The 16,779-nt window shown below is 32.5% G+C and overlaps 2 protein-coding genes across 2 annotated transcripts; one reads left to right on the forward strand and one right to left on the reverse strand.

The window, feature by feature from the left end:
- Nucleotides 1-9,196: 9,196 nt before the first annotated feature.
- IQD2 (IQ-domain 2) lies at nt 9,197-13,069 on the forward strand. The gene is made up of 6 exons (XM_078322759.1): nt 9,197-9,417; nt 9,687-9,796; nt 9,892-10,206; nt 11,425-11,640; nt 11,742-11,861; nt 12,148-13,069. Exons 2-6 carry the CDS (start codon nt 9,737-9,739, stop codon nt 12,835-12,837), a joined length of 1,401 nt encoding a protein of 466 aa, XP_078178885.1. The 5' UTR covers nt 9,197-9,417; nt 9,687-9,736; the 3' UTR covers nt 12,838-13,069.
- Nucleotides 13,070-13,889: 820 nt separating this feature from the next.
- On the reverse strand, nt 13,890-16,431 carry LOC144573073 (exonuclease V-like protein). Its single transcript, XM_078322762.1, has 7 exons — nt 15,971-16,431; nt 15,786-15,890; nt 15,577-15,698; nt 15,323-15,472; nt 15,088-15,241; nt 14,461-14,537; nt 13,890-14,343 (listed from the first exon to the last, which is right to left on the reverse strand). Exons 1-7 carry the CDS (start codon nt 16,241-16,243, stop codon nt 14,130-14,132), a joined length of 1,095 nt encoding a protein of 364 aa, XP_078178888.1. The 5' UTR covers nt 16,244-16,431; the 3' UTR covers nt 13,890-14,129.
- Between the last annotated feature and the right edge of the window lie 348 nt (nt 16,432-16,779).

Raw genomic sequence — 16,779 nt, forward strand, 5'->3', positions numbered from 1 at the left:
GAAGAATAACAGCAGATTCGTATCCGAAATGAGGTGTCCGTCTCACTTAACAATGAGCGGCAGAGCTTCAGTTTTGCACGGCTTAGCACCTTAATCCTATATTATTCATTTCAAATTTTAAAATACCTGTTTAAGCTTTTGCTTTTTTAAAACATAACTATTTCTCTTTTATGCATTTTTGTAAAAATGATATCTCTGGTGTCTGTTTAGTGAAACTTAGAAGCGTAATCTCTACTTTTCTCTCAAAAAAAAATGATTATTTTATACAGTGATAATCACATGTGAACCATCAATTTTTTGATCATTTATAATAAAAGAAGGCACTTATTACTATTGATAACCGCGTAGGAAAAAAAAATAAAAAATTAGCTCGGAGCTAATGTGCAAATTCCCACAAATTTTTCACTTTTTGCCTTTGGACTTGTCCAATGGGGTTTACCCATGACTCAAATGGACAACCGAACAGACAATGGAATTAAATTTCTACTTTTTGAAAAATCCCATGAATCCCACTTCATTTCTATACAACCGAACAGGGCCTAAAAATATTGACAACTTTTGAGTATATATTAACGAATATGACCAGTATAACATCAGTGACATTTTAGTTCATATAACATTAACTCCAAAACCTATCGAATCAACTTCAAACGGTGAATCCAAACCGTTCAAACTAATCTACTTCATTAGCTATGCGTTTACATGTAAAATTTATAATTTTTTGAATTTATTTAATATCAAGTCAAGCGGTCAAATGTGTGAGTTTTTAAGTTAATTTTAATACATTCATTTTTCAACATTTTTACCGCTTGATTTGATACTAAAATAACTCGAAAATATAAAAAAAAATTACATGTAAACACATCACTCATAAAGTGAATTGGTTTGAACGGTTTGAATTAGTTATTTGAAGTCTATTTAATCAATTTTGAAGTTAGTGTCATGTGACACCAATGTCATATTAGCCGGACTCTATATTAACTCTACTAGTTCAAAATTTCTTTATCGCCCCTGCATATAAATATAAATCGTTGATTGACAAGAAAATCATAAAAGCCTCCATCATGATTATTAGCCGTGCATTTTCACAACAAATTAAACACCAACACCATGATGTATAAAACACCTCACCTATCAATTATCATTACCTTAAAGAAATGTGCGTAAGTTTGAAAAGAAAGAGACTAATCATGTGTCCAGCAATTATTATAAATTTCTTTAATTTTTTGAAACTGTTGTGCTATAATTGTCTCGCCAATTTGGTATTCTGGCAATCATACAAGACACTTAGCTGTCTCCAGTATTTAGTCCAGGCATTAGTTAGCCTGTCTATATTTCCTCCTGTATAACAAAAAAAAGAAAAATACTTATTTATTTTGCAGATTGATCTTTTGTGTCCCATACTATACAGACCTCCCTGTGAGATGTTAGATCAATAAAGGGTAGAAAGAAACAGAGGCACACACTAGGAAAACCGAAATTTTTATAAATACCCAAAAACAAAACGAAATTATCAAATCTACTCAATTTTTGAAAGAATCTCGGAAAATACCCAATCCGGTTACTCAACAACCGGATTTTCAATTTCTTTCTGCTCACTGGGTAAGTGGAAATAGAAAGGAAGAGAGAAAAAAAGAAAATAAAAAAGGTATTTTTATTATTATGATTTTGATTTATTTTATATATTATATTTGTATGATAATTTTTTTTTAACATTTTACATAGTTTATTATTAATAATATATGATAATATTGATTTATACAATATTTTATGTATATATTTATGTTTTGAAAATAATGGGTATATTTTATGTATATATTTTACATAGTTTTTAATATTTTATGTATATATTTATACAATATTTTTCATATTTAGTGATAAATATGACTATTTTATGTATATATTTATTTGATATATTTTTTAATTAAATTATATATTCTACCAAATAAGAAATTAGATAAAAACAAAGAATATCAAAAGAGAAAGGAAGAGAGAAAGGAAAAAAAAGGTAATTTTTTTTACAATTAATTTGTAAATTATTTAATTTTTTAAATTAGTTTACTTATTATTTTTTTAAATTAGTTTATTATTTTTTTTAATTATTTAATTTGTAAAAGTAGCCTTCTTGTAATTTTTTTTAGAACGTTTATAAGACTTTATTTTTAAAGCTATAATAACAAATATTTAATAAAATTAAACTAAATCTGATATATGTTATTTTTGTATGTGCGTATAAAAAGCGATCTTTTGACTTTATTTTGATAGAAACTAACAACTAACAATCTAAGTATCAACGTGCAGAAATGGTCTTCATCAGTAAATTTTTACTTATTTTTTCCCAACTAAAATAAGTCGAATTACTATTATCTAACGTGTATTAGAAAAATGATATACATTATCCTAATTTCTTTTTGGTTTTTACTCATATTGATACTTCGATCCTTAGATTTTGAGTTATAAAGATTTTAAAATAAGGCATAGGAAAAATACTAAATTTGAAGCTTTTTAAAAAAAAAAAAAAAAAAAAAGTGGTTGTACCCTTTTTTGTTTTTAAACTAAAGTGCTAGTACCAGATTCTCGTGGCCAGTGTGATCGGTTTAACATTAATTAATTTATTTTGTGAAATCTGACACTGCATGTCTAATTGATTTTTAATATAAGGTGTTCTAGGCGTAGACTTAGTATTTGCTTTGAGCAAATGAGCCTAGTGTGTAGGAAATTATTCACGGCCATCCCTGATTATATAAAAATTACAGCAACATCCACAAATAATTAACAAAACTAATCGCTGAAACATGTTCAACTAGGAAATTCGTACCGTCCGCATTAATTCAGATTTTGAATTAATGCATAATAAATCCGGACCGTCCAATATGTGTTGACACAAATATTAAAAGGACTTTGTGTATTTCATCTCGGACTGAATTGGTCTGGATCCTGATTGGAGGGTCAAGATGCTAAATTTAAAATCTGAGTTAATGCAGAGGATACAGATTCGTTAAACTAGTGCAGTAATGTCTAGCAAAATATTAGAGCCTGTTTGGCCGTTTATTGTGCGTGTGGGAAAAAAAAATTCACTCAGACTTAGCGAAAATCAGCCCACGCACACAGTATTTCGGCCATTTAAAAAATTTCTTTCCCGTTCCCTTAGACGGCCGAACAAATCCTTAGTGTAATACTAAATTTAATGTGAAAGTGGGACTAGCTTTCCATTTTAGAAGTCTGTTTAGTTAATTTGAAAGGTGCCGATTAGTACCATAACAAGTATTCTTTATCACAAAAAAAGTTATCTTTAAAACTTTAAATGCATCATTGCACAACTTTTTGTGATTAGCTTCACGGTAGGTTACCAATCAAGTATATTTTGTACAGGGGTACATAACTGTTTGATTAGATGTACATTAATGAAAATTAATGCGTCTTGCTTTGACTCCAAAAAAAAACAATAGTGTCATTTAGTACTCTTTGCCTCTTTGGTATTGTTATACAAATCAAACATGTTATTTGTTTCTTGCTAAAAAAAATAATCAATTACTGCTTAATGGTCAAAACAATAATTATTTCCACAAAACTACAAATTATTCCACCAGTTATAGTTATATTTGTGATTCGGGAATAATTCAGCCTCACAAGGAAGCAAAAAATAAAATAAAAAAATCAATTTTTTTTCTTGTTTTATTCACCGTTCGGTTCGGAAAGATAAAAAAAAAACGTTTTATTCCTGAATAAAACGCGAACTATGTCACTATGATCTTACTTTGCATATGGGGCTATGGTCTAAACACGAGGTATTATTTTTTTTTAAAGTTTTTTCATTAACGAATTATGATTTATTTGTTTTATTATCATTTACTAATGAGCTTTTTATTCTAGTTCGGGTTAATTATAGTAGCTTTAACTTTTCTTTATTATGATAATGTATAAAATTTCTGTTGTACATGAGAATTGTGTTAGAAATCTGTTTGAAACTTCAAGCGAAGCAGTGAATAATAATACAACAAATATTCCGACGACCTTTTTTTCCAAAAAAAAATATTTACAAAAAGAAGAAGATAAAGTTCATCACGTGACATTTTATATTAACCCTAATTCTAGATTGAATATGTTCACGTGTCCAGTGACCGTTCAGCTTAACTCCCTTTAGCAAAAAAAAATTGTGGCGACTACTGAAGGGCAAATGGAGTGGCATGTCACTGATAACGGGATTAATACATTTTTATGGGTTTTTAATTTTTTTATTAAATCCCAATTTATAAAAGGATGTAATTTTTTATTTCGCATTAGATTCTTATCCAGCAGCGTTTAAGGTTACAAGTGTTGTTATAGTTTATTTTTTGTTTGGACGAAAGTTCAGATCCAAATTTTCGTCTCTGAAAAAAAAAAAAATTGGGCATAGCCTACCAACTCGTTTCAAAAATCTAAAATAAAAAATTTAATCTGAATTTTAAATATGCAACCTTTCACTTTAAATATATTATGTTTAGACACTAAATCAAGTAAATGTTGTTACAATTTCACATGCACATATTTTTTTTTTTTTGAAGTGTGATCTAAATTAATAGAAGTGATACAGTTAAACAATCTAGACCTAGCTCCTCTAAATTGACCAGAGCAAATGATTTGTCAAGAAAAAAAAAAATAACATCAGCCTCGCAAAAGAAATATTAAATATGTGAAGCTTGCTTTTGCTGCATCCTAAACACAAGATGTAGAACAGTAGAACTGCATTTTAGGAAAGAAATACAATTTCAATTTCCCCAAAAGCTAATAAAAAAAGTCCGAATTAATAAATGCTTTATTATAAAAAAAAGTAATAATTCATTAACACCTTGTTTGGATGGAGAGTAGAGGAAGGGAGGAATGGAAAGAAAATAAAACTTTTCATCGAATCGTGTTTGGTTGACAAAATTATGTCGGAGGTGAAGGGTACAGGAGGTGAAAGATTTAACCTTGTATCATTGTAATTAATAGAATCGGTTTCTCTTTCAATTTGAAGAATAACAAATTGAAAGAAATTTTGTTGCAAATATTAAAAAAAATGATAATACAAATACCCAACTCTATATCTTATCTATATAATTCTCATACAAGTTTTTTATCACAATTCTACAACAAGTCACCGCATTTCTCATTAACCTTCTAAATTTTAATCAACCAAACAAGAAATAAGACAAAAAAGAACATTAAATTTATTTTCTCTCATTAATCATCCAAACACAAAGAAATTAAATATGTCAATCTTTTTTTCTATTTCATTTCATTCCCTTCTATTCTTCACCTCCCCTTCATCTACTCTCCATCCAAACAGGGTGTAAGTAATGTAGTACGACATGTTTCATAGTTAATTTGGTAGTTTATAGTTACGGCTGTTAAGCTGTACGGTGGGAGCAAACGTGTGGCATTCAATACATTCTCTTTCTAGTTTCTAATGTAAGACAAAAGCAAGACCTAAACAGTTAATGCAATCTACTATGTTGAAATTGTCACAGACCATATAAACTTGAGGAAATATACTATGTTTAAGTTCATGAAGATAATTTACAAGCTTAATTTTAAAATCCATCAATCATATTTAACCAAAAAAATTTAAATATGTGAACTGATATATATATAATGAGTGATGAATACTTTGCTTTTCGCATTGATAGAACTCGGTACCCAGTTTTAAATTCTATAGAAATTGCGCCTTCTTTCTTCTACGCACCAGAAGAAATTACGCAAATTGACCAAGATTAGTGACTAAACCACTATATAAAGCTGGGACGAACTAAGGAGCTACGAAGCATTTCCGTACCCCACCATATGTATTTAGTTAATTAATCAGGGACCACCTCCCAGGCAGCAGAAAAATAAAAATAATAATAATAAAATATAAGTTAACAGAGAATGCCAACCGGATATGGATTATGGAAGGAATCAGTCTCTCACAACCACCAATCCGACTTCTAAAACCATGAATTGTAATCTATACAATATATATATACTTTTTTTTTTCTTGGTAAGCTTATGTCCAAATTTTGGCACATCAGATTTTTTTTGCGCTGAACACTTAATGCAGAAAAGCATTTTCTTGCTCTTGAAGACTGTCAGTTTGGCTGTCTAACTTCATTCTCTGAAATTAACAGCCTGGATTCTATGTGGCAAATGCAATTTACCTATTGGTATTGTACAGGATTTTCAAATAACATTTGTATTTTATCTGTATAATTTTTTTTAAAACCTCCTCAATTATTCCCAAATTTATCAAATTATTCGAACAACACACTACTTATCCAATATTATTAATGAAAAAAATTCTTACAAAAATATCAATATTTTACTATATTATTTACCTTGTAATTCGAAAAATATTTATAAATTATATTTGTATTATATTTAAATTACGAACTTTAGTCCTTACTAAGTTAGTTTTAGATGATGAACTTGTCACTATGCCTATTATTGTACCGAATATCCGTCATGCTTATACATCTCTTTAACTTTATTGAAGTTATCTTTTACCTTTAATTTATTATGATAGTTACATCACTAATTATGAGTTAGTAAGTCTCAGTGTAATGGTCACCCTTAGAAACTTATAATACTTTAATAACACTAGTGATGTAGATATGTAAGACATTTAATTTAATTTTTTGAAAAACTTTGATGGAGACAAATATAATGTATGATTATCATTAGTATTTTGCATTTCATTAGATAATTTATTTTTGAACTTTTATGAATTCTGTCCGTACACCATATATAAGAATTTTCTTTGGTCATTCCATAGGCGTGATGATTCATGCTTAGTGCTTACAAATCAATTATTAAAATTTAATATTATTGTTTCAATAAAATAAAACGCTTTTTAATTATGAATTGTCAATTAATTGTGATTAAACTTTTTTACAAATTATCATCTCTCGATGTAGAAGATTCATCTAAAATTTTGTGTGAAGGCAAGTAAAACCAATATGGTGTTCTATTAAAGACAATTATCATTACACGGTGCATATTTTTTTAGAATGACTTCATTACAAATTTGAAATAAGTTATTTGAGATAGATCTTATCAAACATAAATTGTGATTGGGTCTATTTAGGGCTGCACAAAAAGTTCGTATTTCGTTTTGAATTTGATTCAGAAAAAAATTGTAATTAATTCGATTTGAAATTAGTTTGTTCTGAAACAAATCAAACTAGTTCGGTTCGAATCTTATTCATATTCAAACTCAAACTGGATATAGTTCATTTGAAATTAATTCGTGAACTATTTAGATTCGAATCTCAAATTAACATGTACCGTTCAAATCTCCGTACATATAAAAAAAATGAATATCTTCATACATATAATGATATAAATCAGAAAATAAAAAAATTGGTATCTCCAATCAAATAAAAACGGAGAATAAAAGAAACAAAAATTAAAGAGATAAAAGAAAGGGTTGTTGCCGTCTTCAATCCTTATAAATATTTTTTTTGGCAGCTCTAATGACTAGGGCTGCATAAATTATCAGTATAATAGAACTGTCAAAAAAAATTCGTAGTTCGTTATTCAATTGACTTAGATTCGAAAAAAAATCGTAATTCACAATTAACTCATTCGATTAAAATTAATTCTAAAACAAATCAGACCAATTCGATTCGAATCTTATTCAAACTCAAACTGGAATAACTTTGATTTGGTTTGATTCGTTTGCGGCCCTAGGCTTATTCAAAGAACATTAATCTCACCAAATTACCCATTTGAGCACTGGCAGGAGTACAACAACATGAAAGGACATAAAGATCATGCCCACAAAAGATCCAAGAAGCTTTTCAGAGCTGACACCATACTACTTTCCTCAGTTCCTGTGCTCTAATTACAGTTTCCACTTAATCAGAGCAACTAATCTTTACTGGTTTAGCAATTTCTTTTTCTCAACGGTCTTGCATTTATTATGTACACCTTTACTCAGCTGAAGCATAAATGATACATCTCTCCCATGCTGATGCTGACTGGTGATTCATCAATTACTGGTTAGTCAGTTAGGTGGGCGACTGAATCTTCACTAATCAACTCAAATTATTAATCTTTACAGCACTTGATGAATTTAATTGTTGGAATATGAGCATTGGTTAGTGGTTACACGATCTATAAATGTTTTAGTTTATTTTTTGTATTCATAAAACTAAAGAGTTCAACCCTTCTTTTTTTTAATATCTAATCAATTAATAAACTAGCATTTTATCAGAGAAAACATGAGGCTTATCATCAAATATATCTGAGTGTATTTCCTCAAAATAAATAGCTATATATAAAAACAACATCATGTACAAAATTAAACTCATCAAAATTAAATAATTATATTAATTATTTTATTCTAAGTTTAGCACTTCAAAATATTCTATAATTAATTAATTATCATATCCCTTTGAAAAACTAAAGAGTTCAACCCTTTTATTTTTAATGTCTAATCAAAATTACTTGTTTTGAATTAGAATTTCTCTAATTTCTTAGAGAAGATATGAGACTTATTATCAAATATATCTGAATATATTTTTCTCAAAAATATATTTTGGAATCCTATCTAAAGAATATTATAATCAAGAATATTTATTTTAACAATTTTTAGCTTTATACGTCAATTGTCTCGTGTAATAATTTACTACCCATAAAAAATGCCATGTATGAAATAAAACTCATCAAGATTAAATAATTTGATTAAATATTTTATTATAAGTTTAGCACTTCAATATCTACTTTAATTATTATATCCTTTTGAAAAAAATACAAAATACGACATTATTGAATGAAGAGGGATCCAATTATGTCTTTTTTTGGTAACACCGGATTACACTTTATATTTTCAAAGTCCAAATAGTCGATCCAAACTATTCAACATGATGGATATGTTAAAATGTGCTTGCATATCAAATTATTATTTTTTTGATTTTTTTTTACTATTTATTAAGATGGTTACAAAAATTCAATGATCTGAATATAACAATTTTGTTAAATACTTAATAAATAGTAAAAAAAAATAAAAAAAATGTAAAATTTGATCTGCAAGCACATTTTAATATATTTATTATGTTGAACGGTTTGGATCGACTATTTGAACTTTAAAAATGGAGATTGTCACCAAAAAAGATGTAATTGAATTCCTTATTGAATATTGACTAGTGACAATCAGCGGAAGTGCCTTAAACCGGAGATGAGTAGCAGTTCCAAGGACCCATTTTAACCTTTGTAAAAGTCCGAGTCTTTTCTGTTTTCACCAGCAGTGAAGCAGAGAGAGAGATTCTCTTTCCTTGGTTTCTCTTCTGGTTTGAGCTGTCGGAATCCCCTCCCTCTTCTGTGTCTCTGCTGTTCTTATTGCGAGAGAGGAGAGAGAGGGGGAGAGAAGGAGAGGAAACTATTCAAATTGTAGGTTGTCAGATCAATTGAAAGGCGAAGGTAACTTATCTTCCTTCTTGTCCTTTATGGCTAACTCTCAGTACCTACTCCCAACTCTCTCCTTTTGTTTTCTAGTACTATGAGATTTTTATGGATTTCGATGAAGTTTCTATTCTTTTGAGGCTGATTATTGTTTCAGATTTTTCAGATTTTGTTTTTAGTCTTTTCTTCGTCTGAAAAGATCTATAGATCAGTGAACCCCAGATCTGATTGAACCAATTTATATTGATTTATAAATCCTCCTATTTGTGAATTGGATCTTGTAACAGTGAAACTCCGGTTGGAAAAAACAAAAAAACAAAGAAAAAAGGTGAAGAAAATGGGAAAGAAAGGGAAGTGGTTTGGCGCAGTGAAGAAGGTCTTCAGCCCCGATTCAAAGGTACACTTTGTTGCCTTTAAATCGTTCTTCAGTAATCAAACAGTAACTACATTCCACTTAGAACGGACTTTGATCTTATACTTTCCAATTTCCAGAAATCAAAGAAGAAATCGCAAGTACCAACTCAATTAGAGTCAGATCCAAGCCCTTCTACTCTATTGGAGAGCACCACAGTTAACACACTCGTTACATCTACACCTGTGCATCAAATTGAAGAGATTAAAGTGACAGAGAATGAAATTGAAGAAGGGGAAAATGTGGTTTCAGCAGGACCCTCAGTCCCACCTGCCACAGCTACAGCAGCGCCGCATGTTGTCAAGGCAATGCCAATCCCACAAGCCAGGTTCTCTGGCAAGTCCAGAGAAGAGATTGCGGCAATTAAAATCCAGACCGCTTTTCGTGGATACATGGTAATCTAATTTACTTATTAATAATTTTACTTTCTTTTCCATTTTTAGTTCATAGTAACTTTATTGTGCGAAGAATTTTCCAAGTTGAGTGATTTAGGGGTAGATCTGATTTTAAATTAGTAATTTTTCCTCTTTTCTCGTATTTATCATAGATTTGCAAAGAGAACATTAGAAAGAGATAAGAGTTTTTGTTATTTTTATCATGCTAAATATGACCCCATTTTGTTGATACCATTATTGGATGCTCCCTGGATGAATGGTATGATTGTTAGTTGAATTAATGAACCAAGCCTCAATTATTGCTCTAATTATTTTAAGTGAGGCCACTCTTTACTGGATGAGTAAGCAGTTGTTAGTTTCATATTTCCATGAAGCACTGCAAATTATATTCTATAGTGCAGTTTATGTATTATATAGTATTATTATTGTAACATCATACATTGTTTATATTTTTATCTAATACCTACTGTACTATTACAATTTAAGTCCTTGGGATGTTTATTTAACTGAATCCTGATTAATTAGCTATTAAATTGGCTCGGGAATCACAGGCATGTAAATTCTTAGTAGTGTATAAATGGTAATTTAGTGTATAGATTGGGCACTAAATGAGCTTAAGCTTGATTGATTCTTAAAAATGTTCAATTAGACTTCAGACTTTTCTTTGAAGTCAAAAAAACTTTTTTAAATTCAGCTTAATTAAGGTCCAAGCCAAGCTAGTTTTAGTTGTTTCTAGAGCTTCATGTTTACTCTATGCAAGTCGATTCAAATCTTTTTTTTTTTTTTTTCGCAAAAGCACCTAATATGCAGGCAGAAACCAGTAATTATTAACTTTGTTAGGTGAACAAAAAAATCCCCGTTTGGTCCTTTGTCTGTTTTGAATTTGATGTAAATACTATGCAAAAGCTTAATGAAAGAACAGCCAGGGTCTGATTTATTTTATTTGAATTTTATCACGGTTTAAAGAAAGGGCTAATTTGAGGCAGGTGCAAAATCGGCAACACATAATAAAACTAGCCTCATCCATCACCCTGAAATAACAGTTCTGTGTTACCTACAGTCCTACAATGAAAATAGTTGGGTTTTAGTGGCACGCCCGATGAAGTTTGGGTGTCATTTTGGAAGTACAGTAAACACCAGGTGTATCTTGTAAACATACCTTACCCATCTAGTCTAGGTCCTAAAGCCAAAAAATGACCTGGATGATATATTAAATAGGCTAGGAGAGCTTTGCGTGCTTTGAGAGGCCTGGTGAGGTTGAAATCTCTGATAGACGGTAACTCGGTGAAGCGTCAGGCGGCAAGCACACTTCGGTGTATGCAGACATTGGCCCGCGTGCAGTCTCAGATCCGCTCCAGGCGCCTCAGGATGACCGAGGAGAACCAGGCTCTTCAGCGACAGCTTCTTCTCAAGAAAGAGCTCGATAGCTTGAGAGTACGATTCCACTCTTTCTTTTTTGATGTAATTTTATTTGATTTGGGGTACAAGGTCAATAAAATTGACATTGCATGTTTTTTATCTTCTGTTGATGAAAGATGGGAGAAGAATGGGATGATAGTACCCAGACGAAGGAGCAAATTGAAGCGAGCATTGTAAGCAAGCAAGAGGCTACGATAAGAAGAGAGCGAGCCATGGCTTATGCATTTTCTCATCAGGTATTGTACATATTTCTCCAGATTAAATGCTTTTAGTAGGTTAATGGTTAGCCTATATGGTAGAGGTAGCATTTCTCGTCCACATTATTGCTTTAAAGTAGCAAGTTTTTTGGACATATCATGTCTAATATAATTCCAACTGAAATTGGCAGCCTTCCACTTTTCCCTGCTTTCTGCTACGTTTTCAATTCCAGAGAACAAATGGAACCATAGTATTTGCCCTTTTTTTGCCACATGCATTTATATCTATAATAGCCGTCTGATGCAACAAAATGTTTACTTTTAGTGGAAGAACAACTCGAGAACGGCAAATCCAATGTTCATAGACCCAAGCAACCCACAGTGGGGTTGGAGCTGGCTCGAGCGGTGGATGGCCGCCAAGCCATGGGAGAATCGTGGCACCGAGAAAGACCCCAAAGATACCAACTCTGTCAAGAGCAGTGCTACTGCCACCGTTACCCCCATTCCAGTCCTTGGTGAAGGCGAGATTACCAAATCTTATGCTCGCCGCGAAAGTACCAATAATAACAGCCCAAACAAACCCTCACCTACTACCCCTAAACCCCTCCGGCCCTCTCCTTTGAAGAACAAACCAGGGACACCTAGGAATGGTCCCAGCCCAGGCACACAAGACGACGATTCGAAGAGTGTGATAAGTGTACGATCAGAGCTTCCTAGGAGGCACAGCTTGAGCGATTCAGTTGTAGTGAGAGATGATGAGAGTTTGCCAGGCTCTCCTACCGTTCCAAGTTACATGGCACCGACCAAGTCAGCCAGAGCAAAGTCCCGTTTCCAAACACCATCTCCTGGAGATGATAAAGTGGAGACACCAGAGAAAGGTAGCTCGGCAGGGCCTGTCAAGAAAAGGCTCTCTTTTGCCACTGGTGATAAGAGTAGTGTCCCTTCGTCCCCTGTGGTGATGCGAAGGCACTCGGGCCCACCTAAGGTGGAGGTGACGGTGGGTAATGGGAATTAAAATTAAGTTAATGCAACAGGTGCGAAGGTGGTTGGTATTTGTTTATCTGTTTTATTGTTTGTTTCGAGTGGAACGTCCATGTGTGATATAGTACAAGTTTGACAGTTATGCTGAGGGTTCTTTTTTTTCTTTCTTTCTTTTGTGTTCGATTGAAAAGATTACATATTAGTTGTACGGTACAGGTTGGCATTATCATTCATTTTCTGTATAAGGATGTGGGTTTGCTATTTCAGGCTGTCTGTTCCTTTATTTCTGCATGAATCATTCTTAGTTCTTATTTTCTTTTAATGCCAGTAGTAGTTTTTAACTTGTATGTTCAAGTAATCAAGTAGCTTGACATCCCTGGAAGATTTATGAAAATATTTTTTATTCAACTTTTTATAATTAAATAAGTGTTATATTGTGAACTTGTGAGACAACCTTAATTATTTATAGTTTGTTCATGCGCTTGAGTCCTAAGAAATGAACGTCAAATAAGGTTTTCAAATTTGGAAATTATTCGGGCGTGCTGCTGAGACCTATACAGGCTCTAGGTTTTCTTGGGTAGTTTTTAATACTTTGCTGTTTTTTACTTTGGTCTTTGTATGGTTTCTTTTATATAATGGAAAGGCATTTATGCCTATTTTTCAAAAAAAAGAATTGGAAATTAGATGCTTGGCTCATTAAGTCAAAATGGGTTGTTCTAATTTATTGTTTTCATGTTCAAAAATAAATTATTGTTTTAAAGCCAACTTCAATACTTGATAGTTTTTTAACCTCATGTATTAAATTACTGCCTGTAAAATCGAGAATACTTGCAAGAAAAAACTGACACACCATGTTTTAGGAAACAAAATGTAGGATAACCTCACCTCAAAAATAAAAAAAAGTAGGATAACCGAGACGTCAAAAAAGGAACATTCAAAGCCTACGGGCATATTTGGCAAAAAAAAAAAAAACATTCCGGTCTGTCTTATCACTAATTTATATGACTTGGTCTCATTAGAAAATTTTCCCAATACCTATTACATGCATAATGCTAATCTCAGAATGGAAGCACCAAAGCATACCAGTACTATTTCCAGTTCAGGCCAGGAGTTTACTGGCATGTACCATAACAGTCAACTATATGATAGTTAGTTACTTCACAGCAGTCCCTTTATGGGGAAACGAGGGAAATAAAAAATACTAAATTTTTAAAAAAAATCAAACAACCTTTTGTTGAGATAAATCTTAGCTGTATAATCTCATATTAGATAAAAATTGAGCAAAAATATATGAAAAAAAAGAATCAGATAAGTTAAGACGTCTAATTATTGAGATGCATTTGCTGGAACTGATGTCAGTGGGCAAACAGAAGTGAACTTGCAGTATTGACACTTCCACTTTTCATCTTCAGCAATATATTTTGGTTCTTTATTTCCTACCCAGAAATCCAAGCATTGCTTCATCTTTCCTTGAAACCAACTCGCATCATAGGAAAATATATATTCTTCTAGTAATGAGTTGTCTGCTTGTAATTCATACCTGCATACAAGGAAAACCAGAGATTCACATACTATTTTAACTGATTCAATTGGAATTATGCCTAATTTCATAATTTGAGTGCCAAACATAATCACACATGTAAAAAAAAATAAGTACCTCAAAAGAAGCTCATCTTTGGATCGTGGAAGTAAACAGCAAGTGTTGTTATAGTATGTCAAGACCTCTCCTAATGTCTGCATATATACAAAACTACTTAACACAAACAGCAATAGATTTGCATATAAACTTTCGCAAATAAAAACTCATAGAAGTTTTTATATTAAAAAATTCAAACAGGTAGTAAATGTATGATTGTGTCGGGTTGGGTCAGATTCAGGTACACACTATATTAATACCATACTGGAATAGTTTGCATCCAATTTTCCTTCTATTTTTTGTTGGGTCAGGAACATGTGCTCTCTTGCCCACAGTTAGCCTGGTCCAGTAGATCACTTAACATAAAGACATCTGATTCCAAAAAGTACAAGTCTGAATAGCATCCAAATTTATAAAAGTGAAACATCAGAAATCTTATTATATAATAGAGTTTTAAATAACTTTGCATATGTAACAAATTTTTAGTTCAGCTGCACAGTAGTTATAGGAATATTCATTATAGTCCAGTCAGAAATTGGTTATCAGATAAAACTGGTAGCCCCAGATAAAGCAGCAAAGTGAAAGAATCCCTCTTTCTAGAGTGATTAGAAGAAAGAAATATAGCTGTAGAAACTAGGAATTATTTACCTTAGCTTGGAAACCCATAGAATTCACATGCTCCCTTATCTCGTCAGATAAGACATACTGAGAATCCAAATTAAAATATCTGAAGAACTCGTCAGATGGAAATGTGCTATAAATTAAGTCATCCCATAAGTACTTATAACACATTAACTGAAGCCTGAATCAATAGAAAACAGTATATTAGAGTTCCACTCTATGTATCAAAGATCATAAAAATTCAAGAAATTTTTGCACAAACCTTGCATTTCTCTTCTGTGGCTCTGCTGGTAGTGTGGGCTTAGCACGGGTCTTGGTATCAACCAAAATTGGATTAATTGTTTTTTCATAGATTGGGAGTCGAATTTCATCAATTACCCCCACCACCCAAATGCCATTAAATAGGCCTATTCTAATATACCAAAAAAACAAAAAAAAATGATCAGGATATCTCTAGCTCAATAAAGCTACAAATAGATTTTTGTTTTTACCTTTTATTTTAGATTTAATGCTTACACTGGAAGCTCCCGAGTTAGACCTTCGAAAAGGAATTGATTTGCACCGACAATAAAGTTTACAAATTTCATTGCCCATGATTCCTCAGCAGATTTGACTTGAATCTCAACCCTTTCAATAACCTGCACCCAATCAACTCAGAACATTGAACTAAACACTAAGTTTGGCAAGATTTGCAATCAGCAAAGAGAAGAAGATAAAATGTACACCTCTTTCTCCAGCTGAGCATGACGATCGGACCCCATTTTCATAGCCTTCGTCCTTCTCGGTCTCCCATGGAGCAACACAAACTCCATTTGCTTCTCACACCATTCCTACCATCAAATTCACAAATTAGCTAGAAACAAAATTCACGGATTCATTTAAATAAAAAAGGGGGGAAATGCATACACACAGTAGCAGTAATGTCAGTAACACTAAGCCCCCTATTCTTCCTGAACTGAGCTAGGAACGGTTTCCGAGGCAATCTGACACTAGACTCCTCAATGTCAGGTGTATCCGGTGGCATGGCACGTGGAATAGAACTGACAGATCGGCACTGATTGCGGGAATTGGAGAGTGAAGCAGCGATGAGAGGGCGAGCTGAGGCGAGAGCGGCCTCTAGAAACGCCATTTCCTCCTCGCTGATGATTTCAACTGGGATTTTATTTTTAGCGGAAGTTTCCATGGGGGATCTGCCAACTTGGATCCCTCTCTATTTTAGTCTCGATTTCTCTCTTCGCACGCAACAACCACGTTGTGTACTTGTGTGGTTGACGAGATCTTCTTGCTAGGCAGATTGAATTGATTTGATTGAACGGATTGAGAGGAGAATCGGATATCGACGGCTCTAACGTTCAAATTTTTTATTTTTTGATGTAGGTGTAGAAAGAGGGAGTGCGTATCCTCTGAGATATCTCAACTTTTGCGTGACCGACGTGTCCGGTGCCTACTCGGGGATAGCGCGGGGGCCAGTATTATTTGAGCTTCGTGATTCGTGCAGAACGTATTTGAACGGTTCCGATTTTTCAAGAAGTCACGAAAAATATGAGATATCTCAGAGGATGCGAATTCGAAAGAGGAGGGATTAGGTTCATTTTTTTTTTTTCTTTTTATGTCTCTTGAGTTACTTTTGGTGAGAGTACATAAACTCTGCGTTAACAGAATATTTCTGTTTATATGAAGACCGTCCGATCAGAATTCGGATCAATCCGACCGAAGTCG

The sequence above is a fragment of the Carex rostrata genome, chromosome 21 (assembly GCF_964058835.1).
Source record: "Carex rostrata chromosome 21, lpCarRost1.2, whole genome shotgun sequence".
Taxonomy (NCBI): Eukaryota; Viridiplantae; Streptophyta; class Magnoliopsida; order Poales; family Cyperaceae; genus Carex; species Carex rostrata.

What these genes read in the sequence shown, in the direction of transcription:
- LOC144573073 (XM_078322762.1), bottom strand. Translation starts at nt 16,243, where the DNA reads ATGGAAACTTCCGCTAAAAATAAAATCCCAGTTGAAATCATCAGCGAG. An exon ending in TTACTGACATTACTGCTACT is followed by an intron (nt 15,891 to 15,970) that starts GTGTGTATGCAT and finishes ATTTGATGGTAG; the next exon opens with GAATGGTGTGAGAAGCAAAT. An exon ending in CCACAGAAGAGAAATGCAAG is followed by an intron (nt 15,242 to 15,322) that starts GTTTGTGCAAAA and finishes CTATTGATTCAG; the next exon opens with GCTTCAGTTAATGTGTTATA.
- IQD2 (XM_078322759.1), top strand. Translation starts at nt 9,737, where the DNA reads ATGGGAAAGAAAGGGAAGTGGTTTGGCGCAGTGAAGAAGGTCTTCAGC. An exon ending in CCGCTTTTCGTGGATACATG is followed by an intron (nt 10,207 to 11,424) that starts GTAATCTAATTT and finishes TATATTAAATAG; the next exon opens with GCTAGGAGAGCTTTGCGTGC. An exon ending in CTTATGCATTTTCTCATCAG is followed by an intron (nt 11,862 to 12,147) that starts GTATTGTACATA and finishes GTTTACTTTTAG; the next exon opens with TGGAAGAACAACTCGAGAAC.